The sequence below is a fragment of the Poecilia reticulata genome, linkage group LG18 (genome assembly GCF_000633615.1).
Source record: "Poecilia reticulata strain Guanapo linkage group LG18, Guppy_female_1.0+MT, whole genome shotgun sequence".
NCBI lineage: Eukaryota > Metazoa > Chordata > Actinopteri > Cyprinodontiformes > Poeciliidae > Poecilia > Poecilia reticulata.
Window position 1 is genome coordinate 11,531,587 of NC_024348.1, and position 16,085 is coordinate 11,547,671.

Genomic DNA, 16,085 nt, shown 5'->3' on the forward strand with positions numbered 1-16,085 from the left:
GTTTGCATGAATCCATCATTTGCGACAACCTGGGCACAAGGTTTCAGAAAGAGACTTACTTCTTCATCTGCAATGTTGGGGGATTGGCGCCGTTTCTTCCCGGCGTAGCGAAGCAAAGAGGTGAGAGCGCGGAGACCAAAATCATAATGATCCTGTTTGGAGAGCTGCTGCACTGCCAGGTAGTAGAGTGTGAATACCTTCTTAGCCAGGAGCTAATAGACACAAATAATAGAGACATTAAATAACATGGTAAGTCTGTCTTGTGTGGAAAAGAAGATAATTTATTTTACAAGCAGTTAATCTGCTTTGTTCACTTCATTGAAGCTTCTTTTGCATGCAGACCCTCTGAGGTATTCACAGTTTAATTTGCCTACATATCATCTAAACTAAAGAAAATGTTTTAAATGAGTTTGCATCATGAACACATTGTACAAGATATTATCTTCTTTAATAAATGTGCTTCATTAGTCGGTGTAGTCTCCATATTACTTTTCAACATTTCCTCACATTACAACCACTAATTTTATTGCATCTTATGTGATAGATAATATAGTTGTAGTGCATAATTGTGAAGTGGGAGGAAAATGAAACATGGTTTTCCAAAACTTTTAGCACATAAACATCTGAAAACAATAAGTTATCTATAGAATGATAACTCCAAAGGAAATCCTAGACAACTTATCACTTTTCTGGTTTTATACATAGGATTCAACTGTGTGTTATTTAGTCTTAGCATAAATCCAGCCAAGACTAAATAACTAGCTTATGAAGAGCAATAACATAGCAAAAAAACCACCTTATCCTAGTGCCAAAACGTTAAATCGGAAAACAACTTAAGCTAATTTATTTTCTAAATTTAACTAATTTGTTTTCAGAATTGTATGGTCAGTGGAAATGCAGTTAATGTAGCCACTGTAACCTGACACAGAACGAAAGTCGCCTTCTGAACCTAGTGGGTTTGTTTGTGCTGGCAGGACACAAATAGTGCTATTTACTTTGCTAATGAGACGCTAGAGATCGTACAAAAGACGGGCAAAAACGAAGTTGAAATGGTGTTTAACACAATTTCCCTACACTTTTTAGAATCACATAAGTACAGTACCTTGCAGTTGTCGAAGCCTTCTCCAAACAGCAGGATTTCAGCGATCAGAGTAGAGTCCGGCACCACCATGGAGATGGGTCTGAACATGGACTTCAGGTTGTCAGGAAGCTCAGTGCGACCAGCATACCCTAAAAACGGCAAAGAAGTAAAAAGTTTTTACTCCTCTGCTAGGTAGAGAAGTCTCAAACAAGTACAATCCCGACTGTTCTGTTGACCTACCGGGATTCATGGTGATGAAGATGCCACACGTTGGGACCAGACGGATATTATGCCCTTCAAACTGGAACCGAGCCTTCCCAGCTGAGAGGGCAGACAGGATGGAAAGAATCTGCTGGGCGACCACTGACAGCACCTCGATGTTGATGCGGTTGAACTCGTCGAAGCATCCCCACGCACCCGTCTGCTCAGAGCCAATGGAAACAAAGCTTACTTCCCCCACTACAATCTCAACTTATGACAAAACTACGACTTACGAGCGGATTTTTAAATTTCCCTGACCTGAGCCAGGCCGGAGAACATGCGACCCATTGATTTGTAATCCAGTCCTTCAGAGCAGTTCACGACAATGACGTACATGCCCAGGGATTTGCCCAAGTCCTTGACGGTCTCCGTCTTCCCTGTGCCGGCTGGGCCTTTCGGAGAGCCGCCCCGGTGGAGATGGAGAGCCGTGGTCAGAGTCATGTAACACCTGGACACGGTCAAACACTGACATTTACAACACAAGACACACAGAGAAGCTCCACAGAACACAAAACAGGAGAAGTGCAACCTGCTGGGATGTCAAAATTTAAGCACGAGACTATTTTGTCTGTTTCATGTTGCATCATTGCATCATAACAATGAAAGTGATGATAGCTTAAAATAGGAAAAATCCTTAAACAATCATCTCTCTGAGGTTATGCATAAATATTTAATTTAAGACACCAATCTAACTGCAAGCCTTCCTAGGCTCATTCTAGCCGATAATGTTACGGGTGTGACGCTAACGGTGACCTGTCAGTGAGTGGAGTGATGACCAGCCGTCCAGAGTTTCCCAGGTACTCGTAGCCATATCTGAACTGCGTGTTGGTCTGCCGGATGATGCATTCATTCGACTCAATCTGAAAGTGAAAACACACACATTTAAATTCACGTTTTCTCACTCTGTCTCAGCACATATGATAACTCTGCCACTCCATGTTCGGTAGAGGTGGGGTGGTTACACGGGCCGCTTGCTCACTTATTCAACATGCCATGTCATGCACCACATCCTGCCTCTGGTGATGAAGAGCTACCCATTTTTTATTTATTTTTTTCCAGCGAACTGGAACGTCACAGGCCCAATGTTAACCTAATGAAACATTTTCTACAGAAATCGATCGTTCCAACTACAAATATAGAAATCTTTAGATCCGTTTTCTTCATACAACCAGATGTTGCTTGAGGTAGTTAAGGGGAGGTATTATGTATTTTCAGGCACATAGTGCCATTTTATAGAACAGTCAAGTAACTTTGTTACGTTCAGTTGTTATAAAAATGCTGTGCATATCAAACATCAATTCGACACCTTGAAATTGAATAACTGCTGCTGCCACTAGTCTTAAGGAGCTGTGTGGGGAAGGTAGATAAAATTACATCTATCTTTCCAAACTGTTTATGGTTGACAATTATTGCCACAGAGAGCTTTTACGTCTCTCCATAGAGTGCCAGTTTGTTACATCTCCAGGCTACACCTCCTAGTGATCATTTCTCCTGACTTCCTCCTCCTCACTGTATGACTCGCATATAAATCATGACTTTATGAACTAAACTGGAGTTGGAAACTTTTCTATTTTTTTTAATTTATTACTCAAGTTTGTTGTTTCAAATGTCACCATCATTCTTTGGAGTAGTTTGATCTGTACTGCTTTTACCCCCACATTTCTTGACTTTCTATATATGGAAATGAGCATCAGGGCTACAACCTCGACCTAACTGAAGATAATGCTATTTAAAACTTCTTGTACTAGTCACAAAACACAACCAGGAGACGCGGAAGAAAAGCTTCTTCTTGTCTCACCCTGTCTTTTTCCCAGTACAGCCGCAACTGGCAGAGCCACTCGAATGCGTTGATGTCGCTGCAGCCGGTCTTGGCCAGCTTATCGATAACGTCCCGAGCGTGAACCTCCACCGTGACGAGCGCCACCACCTTCAGACGCAAGATTTTTGGGAGTTCCTGGCGTATCATCTCTGAGTAGCTTTGCAGCATAGCGATCTGAGGAAAGCGCAAACATTCAGGTGAGACGTGTGCAAAGTATCTGTAAAGCCTAAATTTGGTGTCGCACGACACCTGTTTCTTCTTCAGTGACTTTAGGGAGGATTTGTTTGCTCTCTCCTTGCTGATGTTGAGAGCTCTGGTGACCTCGCTCGTCCACTTGATCTGGCTCGCTGTAATTACAATCTGAGACGGGAAGGAAACTCGTTTAAAACGTCGGACGCTTGACGGGAGATTCTAAAGCCTGCTGCTAATCAGAGGTACCAGAACTGAAGACGCAGAAGGACAGGCTGAAAGAGGCTCGACGTAAACTCACCTGTCCTGGCCAGTCTTTGACCCATTTCTCCCTTGTTCCCGTTATCTTTTTCATATCGAGAAGGCAGTCGTTCAGGTGTGCCTTCAGAGTACCCTGCATGAGCCTCTCAATATCGCAGAGCCAAATCTAAAGTTGGACAATGACAATCACCAGGAGTATCACTACAGGAAACCCAAACAGCAGATTCTAATGACTGAACCTGGCTGCGTTCACCTCCACTGGTTTGTCCAGCTGCTGGGGCTTGTTGAACAAAATGAACTCGCCATCAGCTGAAAACATCCCATCAGCTCTTGTGACTTTAGCTGTCTGTGAAACATATGAAGGAAAACCAAAGAAGTTTCTGCATTAAAAAGAGAGAGAATCATTTCGAAATGAATTTATCGTGGGTAGACTGTGGTTATGAAATGTTATAGAAATCAATAAACGCCCTCCAAAAACTTGCTGCCAGAGCAAACGTCCAAGAATTTGAAGAAAAAGTCTGTTCTATACCATCACATTTATAAAATGAGCTCTGCACCTTGTCGAGCCGGAGGCTCTTGATGTTGTCGAAACACTTCTTCATGTGAGGCTGCATGGCTTCGGGGTTCTGAGACTGGCCCAGGATCTCGAGCACGTCGTCGTTGGACAGAAAATAAAACCTTGGGAAGATCTGCCTCTTGGTCTCCAGATACATGTCCAGGGCCCTCAGGATTTCTTCCAGCTTGAAGCTCATGCCATTCAGAGTCTGTAGCAAGCCTAGAAGAAAGAGCGGATGAGGTAATGTCACAATTGATGATTTGATTAAATGACAGAATCTTCAAATTAAATGCTGATACTTAAAGTTAGGATTTATCAAATACTATTTTATAATAGAAAGCCAAATGTTCCATAATTTGATTACATAATGTCGATTTCCTCAGGTTTGGACAGACACACATTTGTAGCTGTATAATTTGGGTCAAATGTTCCAGGTTTCCTTTCTCAAGCTTCTCATAACATTTTGCTGGAACTGCGTTTCTGACACACAGCAATTTATATAATGGCTAGTGGTCCTCCTGTTCTTCATACTCGTTTCAAAATGTTTTCAACAGATAAATGTGGAATATTTAGGCATCTGGAATTTTTTTACCAAACATGAACCAAACTTGTGGAGCTAAACAAATCTGTCTGAAGTCATGCAAGGAAGCACCGTGTTTCAGGTGTTTCTTTAAATCAAACCCACAACCGAACCTCCGTTTAACTCAAAGGTATTAATAATTTTTTTAATTTTGTAATTTAGGAGTGAGAAAAGGAAGACATGCAGCAAATGGTCCAAGACAAGCCATTTGGCCATAATGATGGGAACAAAAAATTCTCTAAAAGATGTCATTGTCTTTATCTGGCCATTTATGGCTGTAGAGATCATTTTCATAATCCCAAAGGATTTAAAACAGAAAAGGTTTAGCCAGTTTTAATGCCAGACAATGAGAAAAAAGGGTTTTCATAGTGTATGCAAACACCTGGTTTTAACTGTATATATGTAACTTTTTTCTGCTTGTGATTTCAGATTCATTTTTCACAAATTTAAAGAAATGTAAACAACCAGCCTGACTCCAAAACAACACTATTTACATTTGAAAAACACTATTTTCATTGCTAAATGTCCACACTAATAATAATGGGGCGACCCAGCCAGGATATTGCATTGTATAAATTATATTCTAAAGACAGAAACATGAACTCTGCGGTCGTACCGGGATGATGCGTTCCCTGCAGGGCGTTCGGATTCTCGTGCAGACGCTCCATTATGGTCTTCCAGTTGCGACTGACGCCCGCAAACTCGGTGCACTCGTTAGGAAGCTGCTCCCTGATGTCCTTTCCTTGGAAAATGTTCTGAGTGGAGGGGGAAAAAAAAAGAAGAAGAAAACAATTGGTTGCAACAGAGAAAGAGAAGAGCGCTTGTTTCGGATTAAAGACTTGTGTGTGAAATGTAGCTTTCTGGTGCAGGTGTGTAAAACGCATAAACAATGAATGAGGCAAGGTAAGTTGTGTACTTCCAAGTAAATCCAGTTTCGCTGCACGGAGAGGATCATATCGATGACATCCATCACGTGGGTGAGCCGGCGTTCCCATTGGTCCACCTCTCGCTCGAAGGCTTTAACGAAGCGGGACGCCTTCATCGTGGACAAAATGACCTGGTTATCGTCCAGCGTCTGGAAGACGTCTTCACTCCCTCTGAGGAGGGCAAGAGAACACAAATGGTGATGTTTAAGTTGACGCATCAATCCTGGAACGCCAACCGGCGTGAAAGGCCCTCGTATGCTCACGTTACAATGAATACTTTTGACTCCGTCTGTTCCTGCGTGTGTGTGAAAACAAAAGGGGTTGCTCTGCAATTTATTGTTTCCCTGCTGTCAGTGTGGAATCAGTTTAGGGTTTTTTTTTTTGTACTTGAGATTAAGGTTAATACAAACCTGTTAAAGGCCAATTCATCGTTATTCTGTATAAAACACCGTCACAGCATTGCATCTCAAAGCTTTGTAAATCTGCTGACGGCGCTGTCGTTTTAAAACTAGATTGGAAAGGATGGAACTGATGGCTGCGCATCAATGAGTATGTTTGCTGATAAAAAAGCTCTAAAAAAGAATCTTAAGACAGAACATTTTAATCTGCCACCTGCACGCTCTACGCAGTGGCATCAACTACTGAGCCATGTTAAATGTGACAATATTTGTAACTTTTTGAAACCGTTCCTCTGCTTGACATTAAAACCCGCCTCACCTCAGCCGGTAGTGGCCCTCGTCTTTGTATGGCGCAATTTCCAGGTATACTTCATCCCATGTCTTCTTGACATTGATCAGACCCTGAAAGAACAAATGCAAACTCTAATGCAAACAGACCAAAAATAAAGTTGCAATAGAATAATTTTCTAATATTTATGCCTGGATAATGTCTTAGAAATACTAGACCGTAATGGTGAATTAACATATAACTTTTTTTTTTTTTATAGTTTTGTAGTTTAAAAACATCGAACGACTGCCCCTTTCAGGCTCTTCCTCACTCAGAACTCCTTGAATTGAATCCCAGTTTCTGAATGAACAATTACTGGCTGATTTCACAAATGAGGTGCTAATTGCATGGCAACTGTATATGCTAATTGCTCCACACTTCAATGTGCACAAACTTGGCTGTAACGCTGCTCTGATGTAACCTCGGAGGGTTTAGAGTGAGGCAGGGAGACGGGGGAGAGGGGCCGCTGGCAGGACTAAGACGGCAAAGTTTCAGCTGCCAGAGTTGAAGCCGGAGTGGAGGAAAGTCGCTGTGCTGCATTTTCAGATTCTTCCCTAACATTATTCCAGAGCTAAGTAAGATGAAGAGTCAACAAGAAGTCAGATCTGAACCTGTTCTATGGAGAGCTCCTTGCTGGCAGCTCCAGAGATCTCCGAAATGGTCGAAGCGTAATGATCCAGGTTCAGAGAGATGATCTTCTCCAGGGTGAAGTCAGGGTTGGTGTGGTCAAATGTGCGCTCTAGATCCTCACAGATCTGGTTCCAGTGTCTGAAACAAAAAACAAGGCTCAAATTCCACCTAAAGGGCCAAAATATATATATCTGGTTACTTACATATATTTACTTTGTATTTACAATTTAGTGCTTTACTTTTTTCTCAGAATTCAGGCTTTTTCGAAAAAGTGAAAATAAAGTCGTAACCTTAACAGAATAACGATGTGATATTACCAGAAAGAAGATGCAAAATGACAAAAAAAATCTTCAATCGAGTTACGAATATCTGATGTGACCAGACTGACAAATTCGTTTGGTTCTTACTTCAAACACACACAGTCGTTTGCACAATCATTTTAAAGTCCTGATACTGACAGTAATTTGAAGCTGATGTATTAAAGTATTTATTTGTGAAACTGAGTATACCTTCACAAGTTGCTCAACATTTATTTTATTTTTAAACTAATTTTGTTTAGGTGTTCCCAATGAATTACTTATTCATTCTCCTAATATTATGACTTTATTCTTGTTTTATTTCAACTTTAGTCTGGCCGTAATACTCGTATTCTGACATTTTTTAACTAAATGTCAGAATTTTTATTCTGACATTAAATCCCCTGAACTGACTTTAAAAAAGGTAGAATTCTGACTTTAAGCTCAGAATTTAGATTTTTTTTTTCTCAATTTAAATCAAATTAAGTCAAAAATTAGAATTTTTATTTAATTTTTCAGAATTTGGAGATTCAAGACAGAATTCCAAATTTTGTCCCTCATCGTCTTCTGTACTGTTTTCATGCTGCTACAGTTACATTATAGTAATTCTCTCTCAGTACCTTTAAAATAACAATGCGATGAATCAGACTTATAATTTCTTATGTCAGGAAGAATATGATTACATAGCAATATGAGGATATAATTGTATGACAATTGGTTGATTTTTTCCTGCATCAGTGTCAAACTAACACATGGTTAGGACGGCGCCACAAACCAATCAGAAACAGAACTCACCAACTCCTTGCAAATGTTGTGCAGTTTTAGAGATAACAGGGTTCACGTTCGAGGCCCAGCAAACTGGATCAGCTACATCATAAGGACTCCTACGAACCTTTTTAGGGTTATTAGTTTGTTAAAATACAAATCCACTAGGAGTTTACTGTAGGAATTATGCACATAGTTGTGAGACCATTTTTTCTGATTGAGGACAGATGCTACAACGGCCTGCACGGGCCCTGGAGAAATAAGAAATAAGCCTCAAAACTGACGAAGAGTCAGAAGATTTAGTTGACGAACTCGTCTTAGAGGCACCAGACCATAACAAACAGTTGCTACGAAGACACAACACTCGTTCGGACATGCTGTAGTTTTGGACTACAAGCGTAGCGAGATCGTTTAAACCGTTACCTCTCTCTCAAGGCTGGATTCCTCAGATCAGTAATGAGGGGGATGATGTGCTTGAACTTTTCAAGCTTCACCCTGGAGGAAGAAACAACCTCCCAATCTTTACCCTGCAGTAAAAACACACAAAAGACGATGTTGTTGTCTAGCGCAGCTGGGATTGCAGTCAATGGGATTAACTACTTTAAGGCGGACGCCCAGTTTGTGGTATGAGATTCATTGCAATGTAAATTGACTCGTTCGGACATGCTGTAGTTTTGGTGTTTGTTGATCTGCTATGAACAGCACATGACTAAATGATCACCCCATGAAATTGAATCATTTTCTACATCAGGAAGTAAAACAGTCCCAAATCTCTGGAAAGGAAACCAGTAAGAAATGTATCTAAAAACCTTGGAACAACTGCCAAGACACTCCAATCTGTGATTGGAGAAAGGAAGGGGGAGTTTATAACCCAATTAATACCGTCCTCATCGTGAAACACGGTAGAGGAAGTACTCCGCTGTGGAGAGGCTTCACTGTGTCTGTAACTGGGAAAGCATTGGATTATACCGGTAATCTTTTTTTTTTTTTTTAAATGAAACCTAAAAATACAAAACTGATCTATGTAATGCCTAAGCTGAGCATCCTGCCCAGCACAACTAACCTTGAGATCTCTCTGAAGGGCGCGAAGTCTCTTGTACATATCCAGACCCGTTTCTTCCATGGTCCGCGTCTGCAGCTGTGACAGGTGAAGAACCTTCCAGTTTTCCCAGTTTTCATCCCATTCGTGAGAGATTTCCCACACCTCCTGGAGCTGATCCATGTCCTGGAAAGGCGCATGGAGGCACAAAGTCGTCAGACGCAAGTCACGCGTAAAAAAACAAAACATTAAACAACTTCAGCAACAACTAAGGAAAATTATTGATTGGTTTAATTTTTTAATTTTTTTTTACAATCACCATTTGTATTACTGAATGCTGATGTAACTGTTAGAGCCAAGAGCAACTTCAGACCTTTTCCATCGCCATGACAAATTTACAGGGAGGTTGATCGATTCTGAAGAAGGCCAGCCCACTGATGATGGTGTTTTGCTCCTGTATTAGAGCCTCCAGTTGGCCACGATATTCTTTTATTTGTTTCATTGCTACTTCAAAGTTTAACAAGCTCTGAAAAGGACCTGGACACGCAAATGTAGCATTAAGCACATTAAGATTTACACAAACATGCACATAGACACTTACTTATAATAACTATTAAAAAGCAAATACACAAATGTGTGTAAGGTTTACTGAATTGACTATGTTTTGTTTAGTTAATGTAACTAGCTTCCAAACAATTAGGACCGATGTGCAATTAGACCAGTTGATGGTAAAACATGTATGTGGAACCTTTGACGCTGAACTCCTGAAAGGTAACGTCGATCTTCTTCTTGAGATCCTCAAAGGAGCGGATGAGGCCGGTTTTAAACTTTTCTTTGTCTTTCGACAGCGTGGCGTCGCTGTTAATCAACACCTGCTGAAACCAAATCCACTTGTCATTCAGTTCCTCTCGCATGACCTCAACCTGCAGGTGCAAATAAGACACAACGGATTAAAGCCATGATTCGTTTCTTCAGAATCACATCACTGCTAGATAAACCAAACACTGAAATAGATTTAACCCATCATGTAAAGAATTAGGGTAAGCATTCAGTTATTTCTAAAGAACTGGTAATGTTTTGATGTCTAATCTTTATACTTATATCGTGAAGAGAATGGAAACCGGAAGCTGTGCTAAAACGAAAGCTATGCTAAGCTGAAGTAACGCTAGCAACTTAACCATAGCTTCTGCTGTGGTTAAGTTGCGGAAAATAAATTCTGTTTCTGTTTCAGCATAGCTTCCTTAGTACTTTGGGTTGTTGTGACTTTAGGTTGTGTATTGGGGCTACCACATTTTGTTGACCTTTCTGGGTAAACATATGAAAAAGCTTTTTCAGAAGCTATAAAGATACCAAAAAGCTTTATAACCTAATTTCTGCCCGCCAGCTACCACTGTTTAGCTAGGTTGTAACATAGGGAAAATGCTAGAAAGGTTAGCATGATCTCTCAGCAAATTTTAACTGATGTACTATAAAAATAAAACCTAAAAGTTAATATTAAACAACTAATTATTTACATTGCTGTGACACATCAGCAAGAGGTAGGAAGCTCAGTTCCCAAGAAGAAATAAAAAATGTTTTAGCTAATGTAACATACTTGGCAAAGATTTTACAATACTGTAACTTCTGTGGTAATAACTGGTTTATAGCTTGTAGCTATTATTTCTTAAAAATATATACCTAACCATTTTAAGCAGTGTTAACTTCTGCCTATTAAAAATGTACTCCTGTACCTTAAATACATTTTTAGGCATTGTTAAAAAGTGACATACTTACGCTTTGCTGCACTTCGACTTCATATTTGTCGAGGATGGCAAATCGTTCATGGATGAGAGGAATCTGAGCTTCTGTGTTGGCCAAATCCCTATTGAGATTTGCTAAAAGAGTCAGGCTATCACTTAGCTCCGCAAGCGTCTGCGGCGGTCTCATCAACCTGAACATAAACAATGACGATTATTAAACTCAAGGATTTCCCCCATATTCTTCCAGAATTTCATTTATTCACTGGACTCCTTTATGTCAGAGAACTGGTCCTAGCTGCGCACTTTTATCATGTAAATAAGATTTGATGTATGATACTGAATCCAAGAGGAAGCATTACTAAAATTTGCACAGTAAGTGAGAGCATTTGTGCCAACAACTCTACTTGGTAATACTATCATCTCAGACAACTGTGCTGCTCCTAGATTATTGTTGTGCTAATGTCTCTAAACAACTGCAGAATAACAAATGGTTGCACACCTGTCGGCATTGCTTTGCATTGAGTCGTAAAGTTCTGTTAGACAAGTGCTTGCTATCTCGCTGAGAAGCTGTGTTAACTTCTTCTGCCACTCGTCGCAGTGTTGCACCAGGGTGGACTTGAGCGGCGAACAGTCCAGCATCACAAACTGTATGGTGACGACCGTCTCTTCCTGTTGAATACTGCTGGCGTTCTCAGTGTATCTGGGAGACCACAGGAACTCTGTTTGTGATCCTAATCAACCATGTCCTTGCAGAACACACTGAATGTATTTGCAGAAATTCCTCCAACAGAAACAGAGGAATCGCATACCTCTGTATATCTGCATCAAAAGTTGATACTGAAGTGTTGGCTGTCCTGTAACGTTGTATAATGTAGTCTTTGATGTTCTCCCAGATGGGCCTGTATTTGCCCCAGGTCTTCAAATAGGCCTCCAGTTGCCTGGCATTGGCTGACATTCCTGTCGTAATTGAAGCCTGGGTCTTAATAATCCTTTCGTCTCGCTCTGAGTGATCAAACAGAATCGAAATGGGGAGGATGATAAAAATCACTGAGCTTCTTATGAAAATATTTTAATCCTTTTTACTTTTCAATATTTTGTCATGTTACAACCACACAGGAGGCCAATGCATTTCATTTAGGGGTGCATAAGGAGAGGGGTAAGCATACAAAAATGTACGCCACACTTTTGAGATATTTATTTGACTTCACAATTGTGCGCTCATTTATATTGCTAGCTACATCCAATAAAGCTAACGTGACAAAATATGAAAAAGCACTAAAGCAGGTGTACGCTGATACATATTTGTTTCCAACCTATGCTGACATATATGGGGACAGCCAGAGACTCTTTGTTGGAGAGAAGCTCGGGGAGACGCTTAAATTCAGAGATGATTTTGATTAACTGAGGCAAAATGTTCACAATTTCTCCAAGCTTCTGCAGAGTCGGCGAGAACTCCAGCTGTAAACAAAAAAGAAAAAAAAAAAACGAACTGGATTAGACAGCAAGGAGATTCTTTAAAATACAAATTAAGCATTACAAAACCTCTTTTATATTTACATTTAAATTTAGCATCACCTTGACCTCACACATTGTCCAGAACTGCTAGCTTCAGGAGAGATCTACCCAAGTGCCTGGATTTCTTTGTTCTTTTCTTATCGATTTAAAGGGCCAATGTTACGTGTTTAACAGCCATAGAGTGAAATTTTACAGCACAATCAAGAAACTGTTACCTTCAGTTGTAATAAAAATACTGTACAGATCAAATATGACTTAAAGAAAATTGGACTTTATAATTTAGCTCCTAGAAATTGGGTCTCTGTCTCTTTAAGAAACTCCTGCTCCTTCTGAAACGTTTTGCACAGCTGAATGCCAGATTAAAAGAATTTTCAAACATGCATTCAGGATCAAAGCAACACTCCAGGTACGTTTTGGATGAAGGAATAACACTCTAACTTCACATTAACATTCATTGTGGGTGTTGGCCTGTTTATAGAGAAATCTCTAGCTTAAAGAGTCACAGTAGTTTTAAAAGGCGACGTGAGTCTGCATTACCTTTGGCACGCTTTGAGGAGTCGCCTGCCGCAGAAGCACTAGCACTTTGAACAGCGGACTTGGCGATGTCTTGTTATCCCCGGTGATGGCTCTGCTGAGTTTCTTCATGGAGTCCCTGATGTTAAGCCGGAATGCCTCTTCCACTATGTAGTCCACCTTCTTTGAATACTTCTCCCAATGTGCCTGGACCTACAACATCAGAGCTCAAGTTTTTTTTTTTTTTTTTTTTTTTTTTTTTTTTACAAAGTACACATTTGTGGACAATTATCTTTTGGGAGGAAAAGAAGGATTTATCTTTGAAACATTTATTTAGATCTATTTATACAGAGCCTTGCAAAGGTATTTATACCACTTGTTGGCTAGCCCTTTACTCTAAGAGATCCTGTATTAACTCTGGATGAGCTACAGAGAGCCTCTGCTGAGATGGAAGAATATGTGGACAGGCCAGGTACTAGCAATGCATGGCACAGATATTAGATTATATATTATGAGTTATTTGAAGAATTGCTAAAAGAAGACCATTGCTGGAAGAACGTCGGGTATCTGTAACATGCTACAACAAAGAAAACATAGCATATTTGAGTTAATGATGGACAGGAAAAAATCTGTTAGAAGCCGCAAAAGGCTTAAAGCTGGGGTGGGAGTTCAATTTTCAGTACAACAAGGACCCAAAACATACAGCAAAGGTTTAGATTTAAGCATATTAATCAGCCGAAGTGGTCCAGTCAAAGTGCAGATCTAAATGCATTTAAGAATTTGTGCCAAGACTTGAAAAAAATTACGCTCATAGATGGTTTCTACAAAATCTGACTGTGTGAAGAAACATGGACATGAATTTGTCTCAAGAATCTAACTGATATATATCAGTGAACACTTGTCTCTGAAACTGCAGCAAAAGATGTCATAAACAGTACTGACTTAGGGGAGGGGGAAAAGGGTGCAGTTAAATTCCAGTTTGTCCTTTCACATTACAATTCTGAACTATTTTGTAAAATCTGAATAAAATGCAATAAGGTTTGAGGCCGTAATGTGACAAAAAGTGCAAAAAGTTCAAGGATGTAAATACTTTGGAAAGGCAGTCTAGATCTGGGTCAATTCTCTTCCTTTGCATAGTACATTTTTTAACATGTTGTTAAATAATATATTTTTAAAAAGGACACTTAATACTTTAGAAAGTGATTTAGAAGCATATAAAAGCATAAAAAACAAAGTTCCAACCTCAGCTCCATCGCCGGCAAAGATGGTGTGAATCTGAGTCATGATATTAACGATTTCCTGGTGTACCGAGCGCAGCACTTGGAGTCGACTCTGCTGGTGAGCGTTCTGGTCATCCTCAAATTCCAGGTTTCTGGCCAACAGCAGGAGGCGAGGCGGGAGAATGACAGAACCACTCAGCTGATTCGTTTCTTAAAGATTTCGTGTTTGGTTGCTGTGCCATCTTAGTGACACAACAAAGAAAGAAATCAGAACTTATTACCTGTACACTGTCTTCCCATCTATTTTAACCAGCAAAGTTTCACTGATCTGCCTACAGAGGTTGGAGATGGACAGATTGGAAACTTTGTAACCATCAATGACAGCCTGCACCTGGAGAGGTAACGGAAAGAGAGAAAAGAGGGAGGCGTCCGCTTTATTGAAGAAATCAAAGCAGGCTGTAATCCCAAGAGCAGAAAAAACAAAGCCTGTGAATATTAGTTTCTATGGTAGACAATTTCCGTTGTGTGTTGAGGTATAATAAGGTATGTTCAGGGTTAGAACTGTTCAAATAGGCAGTTTAAAGCGTTTTTAGTGGTTGTCTCTAGTATTGGTGGATTGAAGCAATTTGCCAGCAGTCGCGGTGCCTAATCTCCATGAATACTGAAGCTCCACTGTATTCAAAAATTACAGAGAGAGGATTAGCAGGTTTGTGTCAAACCTTGTCAATGTGGAGAAGGGAATCGTTGATGAAGTGGTTTGAAGCTCCTTGGGACAACCAAAGCAACTTGGTCATGCCGGGCTCCACCTTCTTGTCAAGGAAACGGACCCGCTCCCGGAACAGACCCAGCTCTTCACGAGAGAGCATTCCAACAATCCTGACAACAAAAAACAACATTGCAGAAATAAAAAAATAAAATAAAATAAAAAATGTTGAATGGTTTATAGGTAAGTGGAAGGTGGGTGTGCTGTGATGGACAGTTGAAGGAAGAGTAAATGAGACCTGTTGTAGTTCCTGATGAGCAGCAGCACTCTCTCCCGGAGGAGCCGGATCTCCTCCCTGCTCTGATACATGTCGGACACAATCTGTGGGATCTCAAACTTCATTCGGTCCCAGTACTGGATCTCAGAAAACAGCCTCAGCAGGTTGCTGGATCAAACAGAGTTTGGCATAAAGTATTTTCATTAGTTATGAGGAGACAAATCTTCACGAAACCCATGATTGTGGTTCTGATCTGTGTTTTCCCAGCTCAATGTTATAAAACACAGACTAATTATGGGTTTTCCACAAAGGACATTTAAATATTTAACAGATAATGCAGCTGGGGAAGCTGAAATACCACCTGACACACTATCGGCTGGCAATTGCAAAGCAGCCAATTAAGGTATATTTCAGTACTACGATCGCTCTAACTGGTCTGGGACTTTCAGTTGGTCTGTTGAAAAAGGTTTTGTCAGTAGGTCTAGATGCTCAATTCCATTTTTTTTTTGCAAAAATCCTATATTCTTCTTTTTGAATGGTTGTTCATACTACTTATTAAAGGTCACCGCAATCAGGTTTCTGTGTGAAAGGTTTGCAACCCGAAAGCAACCCACATTTTGGAGCTGGGGTTGGGCGGTTGAAAAATGGAAAACGGGCCGTTCAGACTGCCATAAAATATCGGATGAGGATCGGATGTGGACAAGAAAATCCGATTTTGAGTCTCATTTGCCTGCTGTGTGAACATAGTCTAAGTTTGAGCTTCTCGACATTAAACTCAACTAATCATCAAACAGGTGGTTTTAGTAAGAACATGGTAGAAAAGCACCTCATTACTACCTAGAAAACGCTCCATTCTAATGTTTAAGACATTTAATGACACCCATAAACTTTGAGTTAGTTGGTTTCTATGGTATTTGACACGTAAAGTATAACATTTCCAGATAGTTTTTTTTTAACTACACTGAATTTTATATTTTTGTGAAAATTGT

At 40.2% G+C, this 16,085-nt stretch overlaps 1 protein-coding gene across 2 annotated transcripts in view; it reads right to left on the reverse strand.

Moving 5' to 3' along the window:
* Positions 1–16,085, reverse strand: part of dnah2 (dynein, axonemal, heavy chain 2) — a 64,506-nt gene that overhangs the window by 39,105 nt on the left and 9,316 nt on the right. For both annotated transcript variants that reach the window (XM_008435561.1, XM_017310481.1), the window contains 27 exons: positions 15,118–15,264; positions 14,836–14,992; positions 14,398–14,507; positions 14,139–14,268; positions 12,921–13,109; positions 12,182–12,326; positions 11,678–11,870; positions 11,368–11,568; positions 10,903–11,059; positions 9,878–10,052; positions 9,503–9,666; positions 9,154–9,315; positions 8,514–8,617; positions 7,011–7,167; positions 6,391–6,473; positions 5,664–5,844; positions 5,364–5,502; positions 4,169–4,386; positions 3,865–3,957; positions 3,652–3,777; positions 3,411–3,521; positions 3,141–3,335; positions 2,096–2,202; positions 1,601–1,790; positions 1,322–1,502; positions 1,103–1,230; positions 60–212 (listed from right to left, as the gene is read on the reverse strand). In XM_008435561.1, coding sequence (XP_008433783.1) covers positions 60–212; positions 1,103–1,230; positions 1,322–1,502; positions 1,601–1,790; positions 2,096–2,202; positions 3,141–3,335; positions 3,411–3,521; positions 3,652–3,777; positions 3,865–3,957; positions 4,169–4,386; positions 5,364–5,502; positions 5,664–5,844; positions 6,391–6,473; positions 7,011–7,167; positions 8,514–8,617; positions 9,154–9,315; positions 9,503–9,666; positions 9,878–10,052; positions 10,903–11,059; positions 11,368–11,568; positions 11,678–11,870; positions 12,182–12,326; positions 12,921–13,109; positions 14,139–14,268; positions 14,398–14,507; positions 14,836–14,992; positions 15,118–15,264 — 4,096 coding nt within the window. The remainder of the gene's footprint in view (positions 1–59; positions 213–1,102; positions 1,231–1,321; positions 1,503–1,600; positions 1,791–2,095; positions 2,203–3,140; positions 3,336–3,410; positions 3,522–3,651; positions 3,778–3,864; positions 3,958–4,168; positions 4,387–5,363; positions 5,503–5,663; positions 5,845–6,390; positions 6,474–7,010; positions 7,168–8,513; positions 8,618–9,153; positions 9,316–9,502; positions 9,667–9,877; positions 10,053–10,902; positions 11,060–11,367; positions 11,569–11,677; positions 11,871–12,181; positions 12,327–12,920; positions 13,110–14,138; positions 14,269–14,397; positions 14,508–14,835; positions 14,993–15,117; positions 15,265–16,085) is intronic.